Source organism: Mya arenaria, chromosome 7 (genome assembly GCF_026914265.1).
Source record: "Mya arenaria isolate MELC-2E11 chromosome 7, ASM2691426v1".
Classification (NCBI taxonomy): domain Eukaryota; kingdom Metazoa; phylum Mollusca; class Bivalvia; order Myida; family Myidae; genus Mya; species Mya arenaria.
Genome location: NC_069128.1, coordinates 62,291,706 through 62,310,673, shown reverse-complemented (window position 1 = coordinate 62,310,673; position 18,968 = coordinate 62,291,706). Strand labels below are relative to the sequence as shown.

Genomic DNA, 18,968 nt, shown 5'->3' with positions numbered 1-18,968 from the left:
TTCCATGAAAAAAAGAAGTCAAAAATTTACTATTGAGAACATACCAGGAGACGACGGGGCGTGTACCCGCTGCTGTGCCGTGTTAATAAACTTCATCCCCCGCATCACGCTCTGGAACGACGTGTGCATGGAGCCTGGAACCAACGAGAAACACGGGCAATGAGAATACACTTAAAATATAACTCCGATACTTAACACATTCCGTATTGTAGGATATCTTTTCAAAACAATAACTCCTGAGCAAGAACAGAGATCAACTTGATTGGTCAAATTGAGTCAAAGATTTAAATTTGAATTTTCAAGTACAAATGCACGAATTTCAATGTGTTACTCAAGTTTAATAGTTGTGTTAAATAAACAAACTTTGACAGTGATACCTTTGAACACACAAAAAAAGTTTGAGTTTCTAAGTATTCGTTATCTGAGCTTGTTATCAACCCCTGATAAAATATTACAGATTATTTTTACATTCATGCTCTCTTCTTTTACAACCAAACACATAAAATCACACTCATCTTGAAGAGTACAAAAAGCAAAACGGTGCAAAACAAGAAAGCTTAGGGTGGTGGAAACTTAAGCAGCAATCCCTTACGCAGTGATCTCCCTTGATGAGCAGGAGAACGATTCATTACCAAATACAAAAAAGTGGGATTTCGGCTATTTACTTTCTGAAATATTTCTTTCATTTAATCTTATTGATGAATTAAGTTAATTCCTAGTAGAAATAAAAATAAAATTCATGATTTTTAATGCTGTCACATTATATTGAACATCATTGGGTGATAAATGCGACAACAGTGATTACGGAAAGTAACTGTTGCCCAGAGAATGTCAAGCGTGCGCATTCGCTCCTAAAATTTGCTTAAGTGTTCAAGGGGCACAACTTGAAAATAATGGATATTGGAGTTATGGGCCTTAGACAGCTTAAAAAATGTATATTGTCACTGGTAACAATTATATGAAGTTTGATAAGAATATTCTGAATAGGATTTATATAGATTTAATGCCATGGGATATTTATTAAGTTTTTGCATGACATTTTCATGACATCGCGAACATTGGGGCTACAACAATAGCTCTGACTTTTTTCCAGCAAAAAACATGCACACTTAGAACAAAGGTCTCCTTATTAAGTAAAGAATGAACAAAAAAACTTCAACAAAACAACGTTTTTACTACAAGTATTGAAGCAACTAATTAAACAGCAAATATTTCTAACTAACAAAAACATTGAAAACAAATGTTAAAGAAACTACAACAACGATGTATTGAACAATACAATAAAAGTCTGAAAATCAAATTATACAGTGACATGATAACAAAATTGGATATGATTGTTTGAAAATGTGCATAAAAAACAAAATCATAGCAACTGAACAAAAGTAGCGAAAAAATAAAATACAATGAAGAGGGCAGAGCAGGGCTTCCATTAAAAGATGTTCAGAAGTTGCATTGTACGTCACGTAAGATATGGGCTAAAACTTGATTCCTTGGCAGTACAAACTTCCATAATTTGGGAGAAACCTTCTAAACTTGAAAACTTACAAGTTCAAAATATCAAAACCTGGTGTCAATATTACTTTTATGGTTACATTTTCAATAATTCTTGAAGAAAAATGTATAATTATAAAAAAATAAAAAATGCAAGATGTAGTTGAAAATTATTTCATTTTGAACAAATTAGTTCTAAGTTGAAAAAAAGTCGAATAAATTGTGGTATGCGAGAGACTTAAACTTCCACATTTCAGTGAAAAACTCCCAATATTAATGATAAGGATATTCATACTTTCAGTTTCACATTCTTAATGGAAGCCCTGAATTGTGCAGAGTGTCAACACTATCACTCAATTTTTTTCAATCTCCTGTTTTGCACAACGCCTAGGAAGAAAGCTGACACCAAGGCTAAGACAACATCAACTTTTTTTCTGACAATATCTACAACAAAAAAGCTAAAAATCAACTCATCAACTCAATATTAAAATATAAAAACATTGTGGTGACTATGGTAACAAAAACAAAGTAGCCATGACAACAACTACAACAGGGTTACCACAGCAACAAGGTACCTGGAATTCTCCAGTCCATTTCCGGCTCCGGTTCCTCAACATAGACGAAAGGTGGATACGAACAGTACAGGTTCTGCATATTTACTGTCTTATCGTGATCAGGACACTCTTACTTCGTGATCAGGGTGCTGTTAATACTGTAGTCCATTTTTATATTTTTTTTCATACATTGTTTTTTTATACCAAAAATATTCTCAGCTTAAGCCATAATCCTTTTCACATACTGTAGTCCTTTTTTAATTTTTCTTACTATTTGTTTTTTTTTTTATTTTTAAAACAGCAACCCCCTATAATCCTGTTTTCTCTGATATAATTGTTTCGAAATATCAATATCCAGTTAAGATATTGAAATAAGATTGTTTATTCTATTCAACCCTTCTGTTTTTTCAGTTTCGAAATTTAACATCAAATAACTTCCTTTATTTCTTGTAAAATTGATGTTTTTCCATGATACTTTCTGTTTCAAGCTAAATTTTTACTTTTTGCTCAAAAAAACAGTTTATGAACAGAAACTGTAGAGTCCTTTACTCACTAATCGAAATATTGATTTATGTGATCAAAAAATATGTCCCAAACTTAAAACTCATTGTAGATGATCTGTCCACTAATAAGCTCTTTAACGTCACATCTTATGAGATACTGGCTATTTTCGTCTTGCTTATATACTTAATATCAATTATATATATTACCAGTAACATTTCAACATTTCGTTGACAACTGGGGATTTTCCTCTAGTTAACCAATGTGCAATGCCTTATATTCATCGACGTTCTATGCGTTTTGTTAAATGATGTGCAATCCTAGTTGTAAAATTATATCCTTTTTTCATGAGTATCACGTTGCGTGTCCATTAGTGCACTTCTTGTAATCTCCGATCTTTGTGTATAAGTTACACATCAGCTTAAAATCCTGCATGTTTAACACTGGTTCATTCAGTACAATTTCTATGTAGACCCCGTATATCTCCGACCATTTTCCATCTAAATCTAAGCCAACATCAACATTTAAAATAATTTTATGTGCAGCTGAGCATCCTGAATTTTAAGTGTAGTCTGAGCGGATGTTTATTTCATTATTTGTAATAGAAAAATAATGCATTGATATTTATTTGAAGATAGAGAAATTGGAGTGAATTTTATACAAGGAAAATATCCTTCTTTTCATAGAATATTAAGAACTGCACCTGTGTCCTCGAATGATATTCTAATCATAGCCATACACTGAAATTTAATTCAATGACATTCTCCTTTTATTTAAAATACCCAAAAAAATCTCTTACTTATATAAATTCACCTAAAAGATATCAGAACAAAAAGAAGTTGGAACTGACCAATCAACTAAAACAGATCTCCACGATGAACTAGCACTTCCCAATTCCAAATCTGCTTGTCAATAAAAGCAATAGTTACCACGAACAAGCACTTCCTGATTTTAAAATCTGCAGTGTCAATTAAAGCAATAGTTACAAAACCTTTTTATCTTTCTGCAATACCTTGTTATCTTTAGGCAAATTGCAAGAGATTTTTATGGCTCTCAGACACGGTAGGTTATGAAATGATTAAAATCATTTGGCAAGTGTTTTTATGACACAAATTTGAGATCATGCGAAAATTTCATGAAGGCCTCTTTTTGTCTATATTTTATCAGCCTATTCATTAGCCTATTCTATAAACAATTCATCATTCATGCAAAAAATGCTGCTGTTTAAGTTCCAGTTTAAAGTTACAAAATGTTAAGTTTGAGTATTTCTTAAGTTTTCATTGATAGTTAATTTTGAGATAGGCTTAAAAATTTATGTTATTTGGAAGAAACAAATAAATAAAATTGCTTTATTTTGTTTAATTACCTCCCTTTGATATATCATTTAAATATTTTGTCTAATTGCCTCCCTTTAATATATCATTCTTATATTTTATTTAATTACCTCCCTTTCATATATCATTCTTATATTTGATCAATTACCTCCCTTTAATGTATCAATCATATATTTTCATTAATTACCCCCCTTTAATATTTTGTTATTATATTTTGTTTAATTACCTCCCTTTAATATATCATTGCTATCTTATGTTTAATTCCCTCCCTTTGATATATCATTTATATATTTTGTTTAATAACCTCTGTTTAATATCATGATGGTAGCGTCATTATGCTGTCAAATTACTCGAAATTGTACTCAATGCATAAATAATATATCAATATAAATTTAACATAAAAATAATCTGAACGTTAATATGGCTAATACCTTAAAGAATAAACTTTATTTTACAGCACCAACAAAAGCCGTACAAAGCAATAAGGATGCTTGAACTGTGTCAAAGAGTAGTGTAACTTACTAAACTAATGCATGTTGTCAGTATCAATGTTCCTTACAAATATTTTGAATGGTTTCTTAGTTATGATCGTTGACCAACATTAGAATGTTTACATAGCACACTGCTGTAAACAAAAGCCCCATGGATCTTTAACGCCAACGCTCATTTAATCATGTGTTTTTAGTCCACATGTGTTCCAAACTTCATTTTAAGAAGATCTTTACCAGTTTTTGTGTTAAGGCCAAGGTTAAAGACTTTTGCTTCACATGACTGCCTAAAAAAACCCACAAGGGTTTTACAACATACAGACATTTTTTTCATAAAAAACCCCAGACCATCTAAAAATGACTCCAAATATAAGACATTACACTTCAAGTTTAAAAAAACAGCAAAAAAACAACAAACAAGGGCGTTAGAAATACCAAAAATGTAACTGTTTAAACTTTGTTAATATAAAATATTTCACTATTTGGCCTGCCAGTAATTAATTTGCAAACATTCAGCACATTATCGAAGATAACGGGTCCTTTTTTATCTAACATGCTGACAGGACCTGATAAAGAATATGCTATGTCATTTAAAACGAAAATTCAAACTTCATATTTACACTAAACCAATCATTTCACAACCTGTAGCAATCCAGCTCTTTGAACACCAAAATATCACAATTACATTTTCACAAAACCAACATTTAACCCTTTAGCGCATGTATACGAGATAGGCTGACATAGGGACTCGCTCACTAATTTAGGGAACTCTTTTTTTTAGACTTTGTTAAAATTGAGTAGTTTAACTTACTTATGTGAATGAACACCAATAAGCCACAGCCGTATAGTCATTTGAATAGATTTTTGAAAATCCTAAAAAGTGTAAAATCATTAAATTTTCGATGTTTGTCCTAAAAAACATGAGCGAGTCCCTTTAACGAAGAACATAAGATAACAAATTATTAAGTTTTAATATATTATTATGATGATTTTTACTATTATTATCATTATTATTATTATTATAATCATTATCATTATCATCATCATCATCATCATCATCATCATCATCATCATCCTCATCATCATCATCACATCATCATCATCATCATCTTCATCATCATCATCATCATCATCATCATCATCATCATCATCATCATCATCATCATTAATACTAAACTAAAGCCGTACTTATTCTTGAAACTATATCAATCCATTTGTTTAACTCTGAATCCATCATTTAAGCCAGAAAAGTTTGCAAACTTAGGCCTGTTTAATCATGATGAAACTTAAGTAATGTATGACTTAATTTCAAATCTGAAAACAAAATGCCAATTAAAACTTCAATATATGATCAAATTGACACCTATTAAGAGTGGCTTTATTGAATGATCTGTCAAAATGGATAGACAAATGATGTATCTTGCATGTCGAAGGAAAATTTAAAGGAAAGCATTCAGTGCTGATGCCCATGTCTCTGCCTGACTGATCTCGAAAGGATAAAATTAATGCTGGTTAGTTAAGTGACATACATGCCAACACTAAAAAAATTACAACTTAGTTTTTCTTTATGAAGCAATTCAAAAGTAAGCCGGAATGGATGTGCACGATTTAATTTAATTGTTTACTTCAGCAAAAGCTTTAAATATTACTTAGAAAAAACTTTTTGCCTTCTGCAATCGATATGAAATATTGGGATAAAGTACATCATAGCTTTCAAGGTTTGAATCTCAGCCTAACTGTATGTGAGTTTGTTTTGTGGTCACTGGAAGCCACCCAAGTGGGTTTTCTCACGTTACTATGGTTTTTGCCAAAACACAAGACCCCAATTGAGCGCAACATCATGTTTAATAGGAGAGTGAAATATTAGTTTGAATAATTAGTTTGAATAAGTACAGTAGAACCAATGACCATTGCTACACCAATATTATTTCAATCAATTAATTAGTCAACTACGGTAATGTATATACTAGAAAATTGAAGGCATTGCAAAGACTTCATTTCTAGAAAAGCGTAGACAATGTTATTAAACTTGCATTAGAACACAACCTACATTTAAGCTAATGAAATTGCAGATAGGCAACCATTAAGATCTTATGCGACTTAATCATTAAGAATTTCAACTTTCGCGATTGTTTAAACGTACTCTTACTGCCACTAATCCGATACACACTCCCTGCACCAGATCTTGCGATGAAATTGTGTAAGCCAATGTCAGGTAGTATTCTAGGACTGTTAGATGGTCTGAAGTAATATCTAAATAATTAAGAAGGGGTATGTTCCCTACACTTACTCCGCCTCTTCTTAATTTATCAAAATGTTACTTCATGTCATCTAACTATTATTTAAACATTTCCCAACAAGAAAAATAGAATAATCCTAAAATTCAGATATATGACTACACTTTAAACTCTAGGGAGCAACCCTTTTTTCAATATGCACAGATATGAAACACTTAACCTTAATCCCGCTCAAAGAGATTTAAAATCCATACATAAAATTGCAATATACAGAGTTTTTATCAACCATCCTATCGTATGATAATTTTTTCAAACTGATAAATCCAAGTGGCAATATCATTTATTTCGAAACAAAATATTTTATTGATCATCAAGTTTAAATAACACTTTCAATTCAATAAATGATCGTTTTGAAGGCAAACTTATACTAAAATTCTTGACGTTACGATTTTTTTGATATATACTCATTGATTAGGTGGCCTTAGACGGCTACAGTTATTTTCCTTCAAACTTTCACTTTAAAACAATGAGATGTTATCCATCTTAAACAAACAAAGTTCATTATTACACCACAGTGCACCAATCACTAAAAAACGAACCCTGTAGGGCATTTTACAAGCAAAGTTTGACTGTATCAAATGAGTTTAACTATAAGCTTGAAAATCATTACAAATGTCATAACTATAATGTGACATTCATGAATTTCTCTTGTAATAATCAATTTTTGCCTAATCAGATTCCATTATTGACGTCACTTAATATGGGAGTATGGTGGTTTCATGACAAATTATGTAAATCTGAGCCTTCGAGTCAGTCTCCTTATAACCAAGATATTGTAGGTTTTATTTGCCCTTTTTTACATTTTCACTTTCATTTTCCTTGATATCAAATTAATATCTCTGTGCAAAAGTGGGTGGGGAAAGCCAAAAAGTTAAAAAAAGGTTTCAATGATAAATCTCTTCAAGAATTAAACATGTATCCTTTGCAACATGTTTTACAGTTATCATAAAAGAATTGAAATTATTTTAGAAATTCTGATATAAATCCAATTCGTAAAATCTGCTCAAATTCTTTTTACAGGTGCGACTACCTTAAATGTTGGTCCTAAAAACTAATTGAAAACTGAAATTTTGAAACATTTCATGTTTTTGTCCTTTAAATCAACTTTTGCACTGGGAACGGCCCTTCAAACTTTAATAATTGTGACATTTTCTTCATTTTTTTTACCTATTGTGTCCTTAAATTATGTAATTATTTACCTGTTTATGTTAAAAAAAAGTAACGATTCATAAGCTATCAACCATGCATCAAGCAATATATCATATTTCATATTTGATTTAATGGAGAATTGATAACGCTCCTGAATTTATTAAACATCTGTTTTAAGTCAAAAATTGAGAAAAGATGGATTCACTCAAACATAATTATCTTGTTTTGAATGTAAATTAACATAATAATATGTGAAATTGTCATCCTTAGGAATCTTTATCAGAGTTAACACCCATAATTTTTTTTTCTGTGAGATGTATACTGTCATCCTGAATAAACATGAAGGTTTGACCTTTGGTAGCAAATGGTCAGCCACTGGTCAAAAAGGTGCCTACTTTCCCACTTTTATAGCTAATTAAGCTCCTATCTCTAAGTACAACTTGTGATTAGACCTACATTATACTGTCAGTTTCTTCATCTTTTTACTGTATGTTTACTTTCTGTCATAAAGCTGTGACGTATTTAACCTGTTAGCATGACAATGACCTTCGGAAAAGACGAGGCTTCATTTGAAATATTATAATAACAAATTGGCAAATTAAACCGTGGCGGTCTGAACCAGCTGTGTCAGTCAGAGATGGTTATTTTTTATATAATTAGCATATATATTATGATTACCGATATCCCGGTTATATTCTAACAATCTCCTACTGATACTGGCACATATTGTCTGATGAACTGCTTGTTGAGTAACCAGAAACACACTTATTTTAATTTAGGCCTCATCCATTCGAACATTGCTGCAAAAGGCAACTATATAATCCTCTGCGTAGGTACAGTTTTTAGCCGGCTTTTGTACCATAATGGCTACAAAGAATATAGATCCATTTTTGGAAAGTTCCAATTGCAATTCAGGAGCCGTACGTACTATCCAAAAATGTACAGTTTAAAATGCGGCAAAAAGGCGTATTTGCGAAAATAATTTCAAATTCAACACACATCTACGAAAAGGACTATACGAACATTATAAGTCTAGTTTTAACAGACAACAGGTTTATTTGTCAACAATATGGCATATGTAATTGTGTTGTAAACATTTAAAAGTAACACTTTAAAAAAAATGCAAAAAAACACACAGTAGTATATCATACTTGCAAACATATTCACACAGGGAATGACTAACACTTTTTTGCTCAGCAATGTGTGAAATGGAAACATGGCTTTTATAGAAATGTAATTGCTAAGGTTTTGAAAAATATTCAATCTAGTAAAAAATACTTTTAAATTCATATAACATGCATTTTGTTTTTAAGTACATAGCATTTTCACAGGTGTTACAAAATAACTTGATTCAACTAATTATATATCAAAGACTACAACCATAGTCTTATTTAGCCATAGAAATCTAAAACATATACAGAAATTGATAAACTTAACGATAGCTTTTTTTTAAAGCTGCACTCTCACAAATTAACAGTTTGGACTTTTCTTTTAATTCTTTGTCGCAGGATCAGCTGGTTTTGGCATCAATTTGATGCTTCAATTTAGTCATATAAGATAATTCCCGATAGAACAGATCTCAATTGCTTATAAGACTGAAAACACATATTTCTTGAAGCACTAGTTAGGTTTTTAGCCATAAAACATAAATTTTCGAGCTGAATATGAAAAACTGTGATCTGATCGTCAGCAGTCTTATATCACTGGTTTCCGGATATTAACGCAAAAATTGTCTCATTCCAAGACAAAAATAATAAAGTTTTCTAAACACTTATCAATCTGTGAGAATGCAGCTTTAAGATTCATTTCCGATTTTCAAATTTTCAAGCATTTAACATAGAATTTAAGGCATTGAACACTAATAAATATGGCACACATTTAAAATGGACATAATACAGGCATTTATCTGACTTATTTCAATTCACAGACAATAAAAACAGAGTAATAAAATTTTGAAGAAAATCACAAAATACATTATTCTATAGTACGGTAAAATCGTACATATTTGTGGGCATAAAATTTCGTGGTGTTTTAAAATGCGACTTATTCTCAGATATTTCATTTCATGAAAAAACAAATAAAAATAAAAAATGCAAAACTATAATCTCATGGTGTTTCTGAAATTGACATTTCCTCGAGTACTTAGTTTTGCAACAAAAACTAGAAATGTGTCCATAGGACACGGATGCCCCCACTTCGGTTTTTTGTCACAGAAAATAAGCCATAATGATTTTTGAAGTATTTTTGGCAAAAAAGGGCCGTAACTCCTAAATGACTAAAGCGATTTCCATGACTATCGAACTTGATCAAGATATTCTGGTCACAAACATGTGTTTAAAGTTTGGTGAGGATTGGACAAACGGTTTTCAAGAATTAGATCGGAAACAATCTTCGGGACGTACGTACAAGGGCAACCCTATATGCCGCCACTTTGTGGGGGCATAAAAAGAAACTGCGAAACCACGATCGCTAATCACCTGCAATATCACCACACGCAGGGCACATGATTTACTTCACCTTCCCTATGCAGTTTATGACATTCGCTACAGTGGCACAGTATGCTGTTGAATATTAGAATAAAATTAGGTAAAATTTATGTAAGAATCTTGAATTTGTTGATTGCCCAACCAATGAAAAGCCACAAAAATTTATGTTCCACAGACATTAATGAATTCACAGCAGTATATACATGTAGCTTCACAACAAAGATAAATCTTTAGTTAATTATTAAAAATTCCTACAACTACAATAATATATATATCTTATATATAACATTTACAACATATATTATTATATAATCAACACAGCCATGAGGTAAACACAAACCTGATCAAACAATGAAAAAGCAGTATAGCATACTCAAATTTGATTTAAAGGGACTAGACACCAGACGAAAAAAAATGACGACAATGATTTTTTTTTATGCCACTAACATAAAAATCATTGTGTACAAGGCATTGAATCTTAATTACTAATGTATCACATCCTTTTCGACACCTGTATCTTTCAAAATGGATGCCTATTTATTGGGTCTGTCTACCACGTAAGTCCAAGTTATTTTAAAAATAGCTCTGGTATATGTATCTGTACTAATTATCACGTGACTTTTGCATGCTAAATATACACACTATAAACTGGGAAACCATTATGTGCCATTTTAAACGAGTCAACTCAGCTGTGGCAGCAACAAAATATTCTTTTAATCATGTCTAAACAGCCTAATGCTAGCTTGTATTGACAATTCTACACCGGTTTGAATAAATACGGTATTTGCCGATTTTGAAACCATCTGGTGTCTAGTCCCTTTAATAGTTGTGAAAACAGTAAATTTGACTATTTGTTCTCCTCATTATAGAATTTGCATTTATGAAAAATAAGACTATGTTGTTTTTATTTCAAAATAAACTCTGCTGAAATAAATGGAAGAGATCATTGGAATTTAATAATGAAACAAAAAAATTGATATTTCTTTGGCTGTACATTATACAAACTCATTGTCAAACAATAACAAGCTGCGACGTAGCGGAAGCCAAAGCTTGTCTGTTTTTTTCCTCATTTTAAAAAGGGGAATGACTCCACAAATATTAAAACCACAGTTATGTGCCTTGCATTTCAAGTACATATAATTTCATTCAACATGTGTACCATGTTTCATTGAAATCTCACAAGCGATTTCTATTTTTTTTCCAAGTTTAAAGTTCTGCACACAAAGGCTGCTGCCGAAGACTGATCGTTTGACAACAGCAATATGACAATATCTCAACCTTTTTCTTACCCCCCCCCCCCCCACCACAGTCAAGCTAAAAATTCACAAGGGATGAAAAATAAATTCTCATATTCTGTCTGTATTATTTGAATTGGTCACCTAACCTTATCCTGGGAATTCAATTATGAAACAACATATTTTCTTAAATAAACTGATTTCAGATTAAAAATGAAAATAAAAATATACAATATTTGAACTGACAATTACTGTATAATTTATACAGTTAATTTACTGGTTGTGAATATATTTCATGACCAATTATCATTTTGGACAATAATAATCCTAAACATCAGAGGAAACTGCAGGGACATTCAAACACTGTTCAAAGGGCCACAACTCCACATTTATTTTCATATTTATTGTACTTGCTATCCAAGCATATTGTTAAGTACAAGTATAGATTTCTTTTATTATCTTTAAGGAATCAGACCAACAAATAAGTCAATTCACCGATAGCTTACATTTCACCTTTATGTTAAATGTTGATGCCTTGTGACCCCATGTATAGATATTATTTACTGAATACCAATATTTGAAATAAATAACCAAAATACATTATACATCAAGTTATTACAGTAAATAAGTCTGCTCTTTATTCCAACTCAAATTGGATGTCAAATTACCAATTTTGCAATTTTCAAGGCCAAATACAGTAAGAGTTAACAACATTGTTAATGTCACCGTTGTTAACTTTCAAATCTTTGCTGCTCTTATACTGCAAGTATTATGAATGCATTTGTGATCTGCAACATTTCTTACACAATTTGAGACAACTGTTTCAGCTGTATTTGTTTATATATATGTTTATATTTAAATATGTGAGCACATAACAATCAAATAGTTCATGTTTAAAAGTTTACAATGATGTCATTAATCATGTTGTTATCTTTAACAAAGCTCTGAGCAATCAGTCCATTGTTTGTTATATTATTTTCAGTAATTTTTTCTGCACATACAGGTCATCAATAAGTTTCAGTTGAACCGTCTCAAATAGTAAAGAAACCGACCAGCTACTACTTATTTTGTTTAAAATTCATTAAGTTTTCCAAATTTTAACCGGCCCATTTGTCATTTGAACCCACCATTTTGGCCGGCAGCCGGTTCTTATTGAGAGCACTGACATATAACCCTTTCAAACGATATCTAAATAATATGAGGTCACCAAACACCCAAAATATCCATACAATTGTGTATCAGACACCGTAAGTTTTAACCAAACAATTTCGAATGCAAAAATTTGAAGCTGCTGCTATAAATGTTAATGATGCCAATGCTACAACAACTGTTTTAAAGCTGCACTCTCACAGATTGAACGTTTTGACAACTTTCCTATTTTTTGTCTTGGAACGAGCAAATTTTTGCGAAAATGCATGGAAACGAGTTATATAAGACTGCTTACAAAGAAGACCGCAGATTTTCATATTCAAGTTCAAATATTGATGTTTTATGCATTTTTAAACCGTTAGTAACGGTTTAAGTCATAAAACGGAAATATGAAAATCTGTGATCTGATCTTTTGTCAGCAATCTCATATCATTGGTTTGCTGATATTTACGCAAATATTTGCGCTTTCCAAGACCAAAAAAAAAAAAGTTGTAAAATCGGTTTATCTGTGAGAGTGCAGCTTTAAAAAACAATAAAGCGAATAATTTAAACTCTATCTGTTCTCATTCGGATTTTCAGGCCTATCACATCCATCAGAAATCTTTATTTATTCCAAAAGTACATTGCTAGAGTTATCTTTCCTGCTGGTTAAAAGTACTGGAATTGTCTCCCTTGAGTGTATTTCAGCAGTTATGGTTTTGACGCAGATATTTCCCTCGAACACTTCTGCCAAGTTTGAATCTATTGAACCATTTGAATCACTGTTTAATGAGGTATTGGATGAGTTTTTTTGCTTTTGACTATTTAATTTAGTTTTTATTTTGGGACTTTTGATTAGATATCTCTCCGGTACAATTCCACTCAGTTCTAGCAGCCGACTGCTATGAATCAGTTTTTCACTGTCAATTTCATTTTCTTCACCCAATTCTGAACCAGTCTGTTCAGACGCAATTGAAACAGATTTAATAGACTGACCTTTTGAACTTCCTGTCTGACGCCTTTTCCCATCTGTGACATCAAAGTTGTCTGGTTCCCTGTCTGACCTCTTGTACACTGCAGGACTCTGGGACAGAGGAGTGGAACTAGCCATAGGAACAGGATGTTGGCTGGCAGCCAATAGAGGGAGGTAACTCTGTTGCAATTCTGGATGATTCAGCAGAATTTGTTTTAGACTGGCTTCCTGCATCAACTTCTGGTGCTGTAGGAACCGGTCGGGTATCTGGGAGAAATCCACGGAGTTTGTCTCACCCCCAAACCCCAAGTTGCTAAGCATTGTTTCCGGATCCATTTCTCGTTGACTTAAGAGTTGTTCCACACTGAAAAGAAATAATGGGCAGGTAATATGAGTCATTTGTGTATGAGTTATTTGTTTACAAGAAAGAATTTTAGTGCAACTAATAACAATAAATAATAAAATGTAATGAATAATAATGAAGAAGAAAAACTGGCCAAAATTATTATATTACTTTTTAAATTAAAAAAAAATATTTTCATTCCGAGAGGATAAAACCAGAATGATCTTGCTCTGTGATTTATCAATTTGTAGAATAAGCTAACAAAAATATTACATATCTAAATGCTAATATAAAATATCAGATAATTTTAGTTAAATTATTGTTTTGCTAACGCATTAATTAATATAACTAAAAAAAAATATTCTAAAGAAGAATAAACTACTAATGATTTCAATTTCTCATCTAGTTATATGTATTGAAAAGGCTTTTATAGATAATTACGCCTTGAACAGCTCTATTTGGCCTGGCAACACTTTCACACAAGTAGCAAAATCTCAAATTCTCTGATGTTTTTAAACCGTTTAAAGAACAAAAGTGCTGTGAAGCAAATATCATGCTGCCATAGCTCGCCTGTGCTATTTCAGTTAAGGAGTCATAACACAACAAATATTGAAGTCACAGTCAATTGGACTTGCTGTACATGTACTTAATTATTTATTTTTTTCTGGCAAAATGAGTACCAAGTTCCATTTGAATTTCTTGAGTTATGGCCAAAGACGCAGCTGCTGTTGACAACAACAACAACACCAAGATTATGACAATTAGAATTAAAAACAGACAAGCTCAAAATGACTTTATTATCTATAATTTTATTTCATGACAATTTTAAAATCATTTTCCTCATTAAATTCTGCTTAATGTTAAGTTATTAGAAATCACCATTAAAAAAAACAACAGCCCAGCACCATTACCAATTAAATGTTTTAGTTTGGTTAATCAAAAAAATAATGCATACAAAATAAGAGCTTTTTAGCATCACAACATAACATCAGAGAACCCTGCACGTGCACAGTGGGTAACGAAGGAAAGGGAAATAAGTGAAGACCCTGTTTAAGACACTTTAAAATGAATAAGTATTTCCAATTACTTGAAGAAAAAAAATCATTAACATTAAACATATATTAAAACAAGAGCCGTCATAAGACAGCGCGCTCCACTACGCCGCTTTTACTTAGAAGTGAATATGTAAAATGGAGTCATGTTTCTTGTTGTAAGATGGTCATAAATAATTTTGAATTTTATTAAGTGCATTGAATGAGCAGTATAGAAGTTTTTTTTATTAAAATCCCAACTTGCCCTTAACTTTTACTTGCCTTAAACTTTAACCTAAATCAATCAGGGGCCATAACTTGTATTAAGGATATGGAGTTATGTAACCTCATTGGGAAACGGTCCTGAACAATTGTGTGAAGTATTAAGTCAATTGATTGAAGGGTATAGAACTTATTAGTAAATATCCCAACCTGCCCTAAAACTTTAACCTAAGTTCCATAGTCAATCAGGGGCCATAATTTGTATAAAAGATAATATGGAGTTATCTAACCTCATCATGTGATGGCCATGAACAACTGTGTGAAGTATTAAGTCAATTGAATGAAGGGTATTTGACTTATAAGTGAAAATCCCAACTTGCCCTAAAACTTTAACCGGACGCCGATGCCAGGGTGAGTAGTATAGCCCACCTATTTTTCGAATAGTCGAGCTAAAACAGGTTAAAAATCAAAAGATCTTTTTTTTTCAGATAGAAGTTAACTCCTCAAGGTTCCATACTGTTATTTGTTTTAAACAGGTGGATTGCTTGATTTAAAAAAAAAGGCTAGACAAAACATAATTTTGAACACAAACCTGTTTTATACAAATTTACCAAATTACGGGTAGCCCTCGACTGCCTACCTTCATGACATTTAAACTGATAAATGAACATTAAACAGACACTATAACCTATACTAGAAGGTGCTCCTAGGGTTTTACAGGGATGATAACAGAGCCAAGTTGCCAATCCTGAAAATGTTTGCGTGGGGTTCAGGGGGCCGCACAAGGCCCCCAATGGGTCCAGGGCAAAGCCCTGGTGGGGGGATAAGGGGGGCGAAGCCCCCCGAAGCTTTCTGTATTTCAGGGATTCTAATACCCTTTTTTGCCTTAGAATAGTGTTCAAGGAGTACACCTTTCGGTTAAGTAGATATAATTATGTTCAACACGAGACATCCACAATCAGAACAATAATAAGGAATATTAGCAGTGAAGTTTAACACCTTTGTCTTTAAACAGTTAAATTTACTTTTTTTTTTACCTGAAGTCACAGGCATTAGACATATACCTGACATTTTGATTCAGTTGTCCACTTCCCATAAAACTCAACTGGCTATGATCAAATGCCTGTGTATGAACAGTCTACACTGTGGGATGTTTGATTTATAATAATGAACAACATATCAATTATCATGCTTGCAAATGTTTATTGTCAGGTAAAAGTGGTATTTATTCAATTCCATTTTCTGCACATTTGATGAGAATATAATGTTATTAAATGTTATATACATTATTCCAAGTAATATCCAAACGGGACTTAAATGCTTTGGCAGCGTAGCCGTTGTGGACATGGTGGACAATGACGTATTCTGGTCCCCAAGCCAGATTTTTTTCCCCTCATGGTGTTACATGAGTCCAGTAGCACACTTAAACTAGATTGTCCCATGGCAGTTCAAGTCTCTCAAACAGGCTTTCAAATTCTATGAAAATTGATTTAGAATCAGCCCTTGTGATTTTTAAGGAGGCCAAATATCTCAACACTATTTCTTTCTCTATAGCAGAAAAATAGCTGCAACAGTTTTCTCATTGTTTGTGTGTGTTGACTTGTCTTAGTTGAAACAAAACCGAGATCCATTAGCTCCTCCACAAGTTCATCATTGAAATGGCTAGCCACTCCGTAAGTCATCTTGTATGATGCTGTACACCTTTGAAGTTTTATGTCGCTGAGAGCTTTTGTATCTTTGGCAAGTGTCTTAAGTAAGACACACTACTGTGGTGCCAGGGAGCATGTCCAGCCATAAATCCAAGTATCATGGCCTCCGGATTGAATTGTCAGTCACTGGATGCACTTGCTGAGGTGTCTTTCATCCCTGACTTTTGTAACCATCAACATACCTGGATGGGGAAATACAAATTACAACTATAGAATTTAAATCTCACTCAAACTGGGTCCTCAAGAAGTTTTGTTGAACTGTCTCAAATAGAAAATAAAATGACTGCCTCTACGTAATATATATTACTACTACAAAATATTTATTCATGTTTTTTTTTTTAAATTTGAACCAAACCAATTTTCATTTGAACCTCCCATTATGGTCAACAGCCACTTTTATTGAGAACAATGCTTCAAACATTATGAGAAAAATAAAGAAACAGCGTAAACTTCAATCGGCCAAATAAAAATCCATTATTATGACACAATCCGAATCGGGATGTCCGAAATAATGCTACATGCGAAAAATTCATTCTCAGTTTGATCACTTTCTATTAACTTAAAAAGAAACGTTTCGGAAATTGCTCTTCAAAAATAAATGGCAAATATACCCTTAAAATCGACGAATCGATGTTTTTAGAAGTTGGTGGTGGTCGTTTTTTTTCTAATTTTCCAATACCCGTTTATTCGTCTTCGTCGTCTGTCATATCCGGATACTGTCTTCTAGTCCCATCGGTAATTTCCGTAATCACCGGATGCTATCTTAACTAATCATATAGCTCGATTGCCAAGACGTAATAGGTTCGTTAATTTCCGGCTTTACACTTCCGGAAAACTCACCTTTCGTACCCATATTGTTCGAACTGAGCTCGAATCGCTCCCTGTACCCCTCCCCCCTAGAAAAAAAACTCAACGGATTTACATTAATCTCAAAATCGATCCGTGAGGCCTTAAATCCGGAATTCCGGATTAATCCGGAATTTTATCATCCCTGGGTTTTAGCACTATAGTACACAGGTTCAAGTGCAAGGAGGTGGGAGTGGGGAGAGGGATGTGGTGAGGGTTTTTAGTTGCAAACATCTTACCATTTTCTTAGCTTTTTCAGATTGCTACAAAAGATAGGTCACATTCCACTAAATTTCTACAGTGACAATACTACGTACTATATCTTGGTATATAAGTGATCTTGGAAACCTGGGGCACTTCATTATTGCGTAGATTTGGAACAAGATAGCAGCGAAGGGCAACATGCTCATCTGCTTAATTATTTTTCAGTTGAAGAAGGGCGATAATTGACAATTATTATTACCGTAAATGACTGGGTATTAGACGCAGTTTTTTCCCTCAGAATACGATGTAAAAAAAATGCCTGCGTATAATACCCAGTAACAATTTTTTGAACTTTTTTTCTGAGGTCGAATTCAAGCCGAGAGTTTGTTTAGATTTATGTAGAAAGGGATGTAACTCGCGTCATATTGATCGAGTATATACGGGTTAAAACGGCAGTTGAAGATCGGGATACGGTATATCATTAGACGTTAATAATTTAAACCAAAATATTTTTCGATAAAAGTTATTCAATATTATTTTGAATAATAAATTGAATTCAACAATAATTAAACATGGATATAAAAAGCAAAGTTTCACACTGTCAAAATATTTTTTGTCAGTTGTACGATAAGGTGTGAAAAACTCGCACTGCCTTTAGTTCTGTTTTACATACCAATATTACAAATTGATGCGACAATGGTCTTGTTTTTTTCGCTAATTTACGCAAAGTTTATTCATTTCTGTAGGTGTTGACATTTTGAGAACAAACCCGTACAATATAAGGTTTATGCATAACTTAACTTTTCATTTTCGACAGGTTATCGTTTACGATACTGTCAAAAAGAAATCTTACAAATTTTCTTAAAAGGCACCTTTCAGTGCTATCCAGAAACAAATGGTCACAATCAGTTATTTTAAGTGCCTTTCCTAACATAAAACGAATTAAAATGAAACACATTTTGCATTATCATTGTATG

The 18,968-nt window shown here is 32.5% G+C and overlaps 1 protein-coding gene across 1 annotated transcript in view; it reads right to left on the bottom strand.

The window, feature by feature from the left end:
• The window catches only part of LOC128241322 (uncharacterized), a 62,906-nt gene that overhangs the window by 14,555 nt on the left and 29,383 nt on the right, over positions 1-18,968 (bottom strand). The window contains exons 6-7 of the mRNA XM_052958253.1: positions 13,660-14,000; positions 45-134 (exon numbers count right to left, since the gene is read on the bottom strand). Coding sequence (XP_052814213.1) covers positions 45-134; positions 13,660-14,000 — 431 coding nt within the window. The remainder of the gene's footprint in view (positions 1-44; positions 135-13,659; positions 14,001-18,968) is intronic.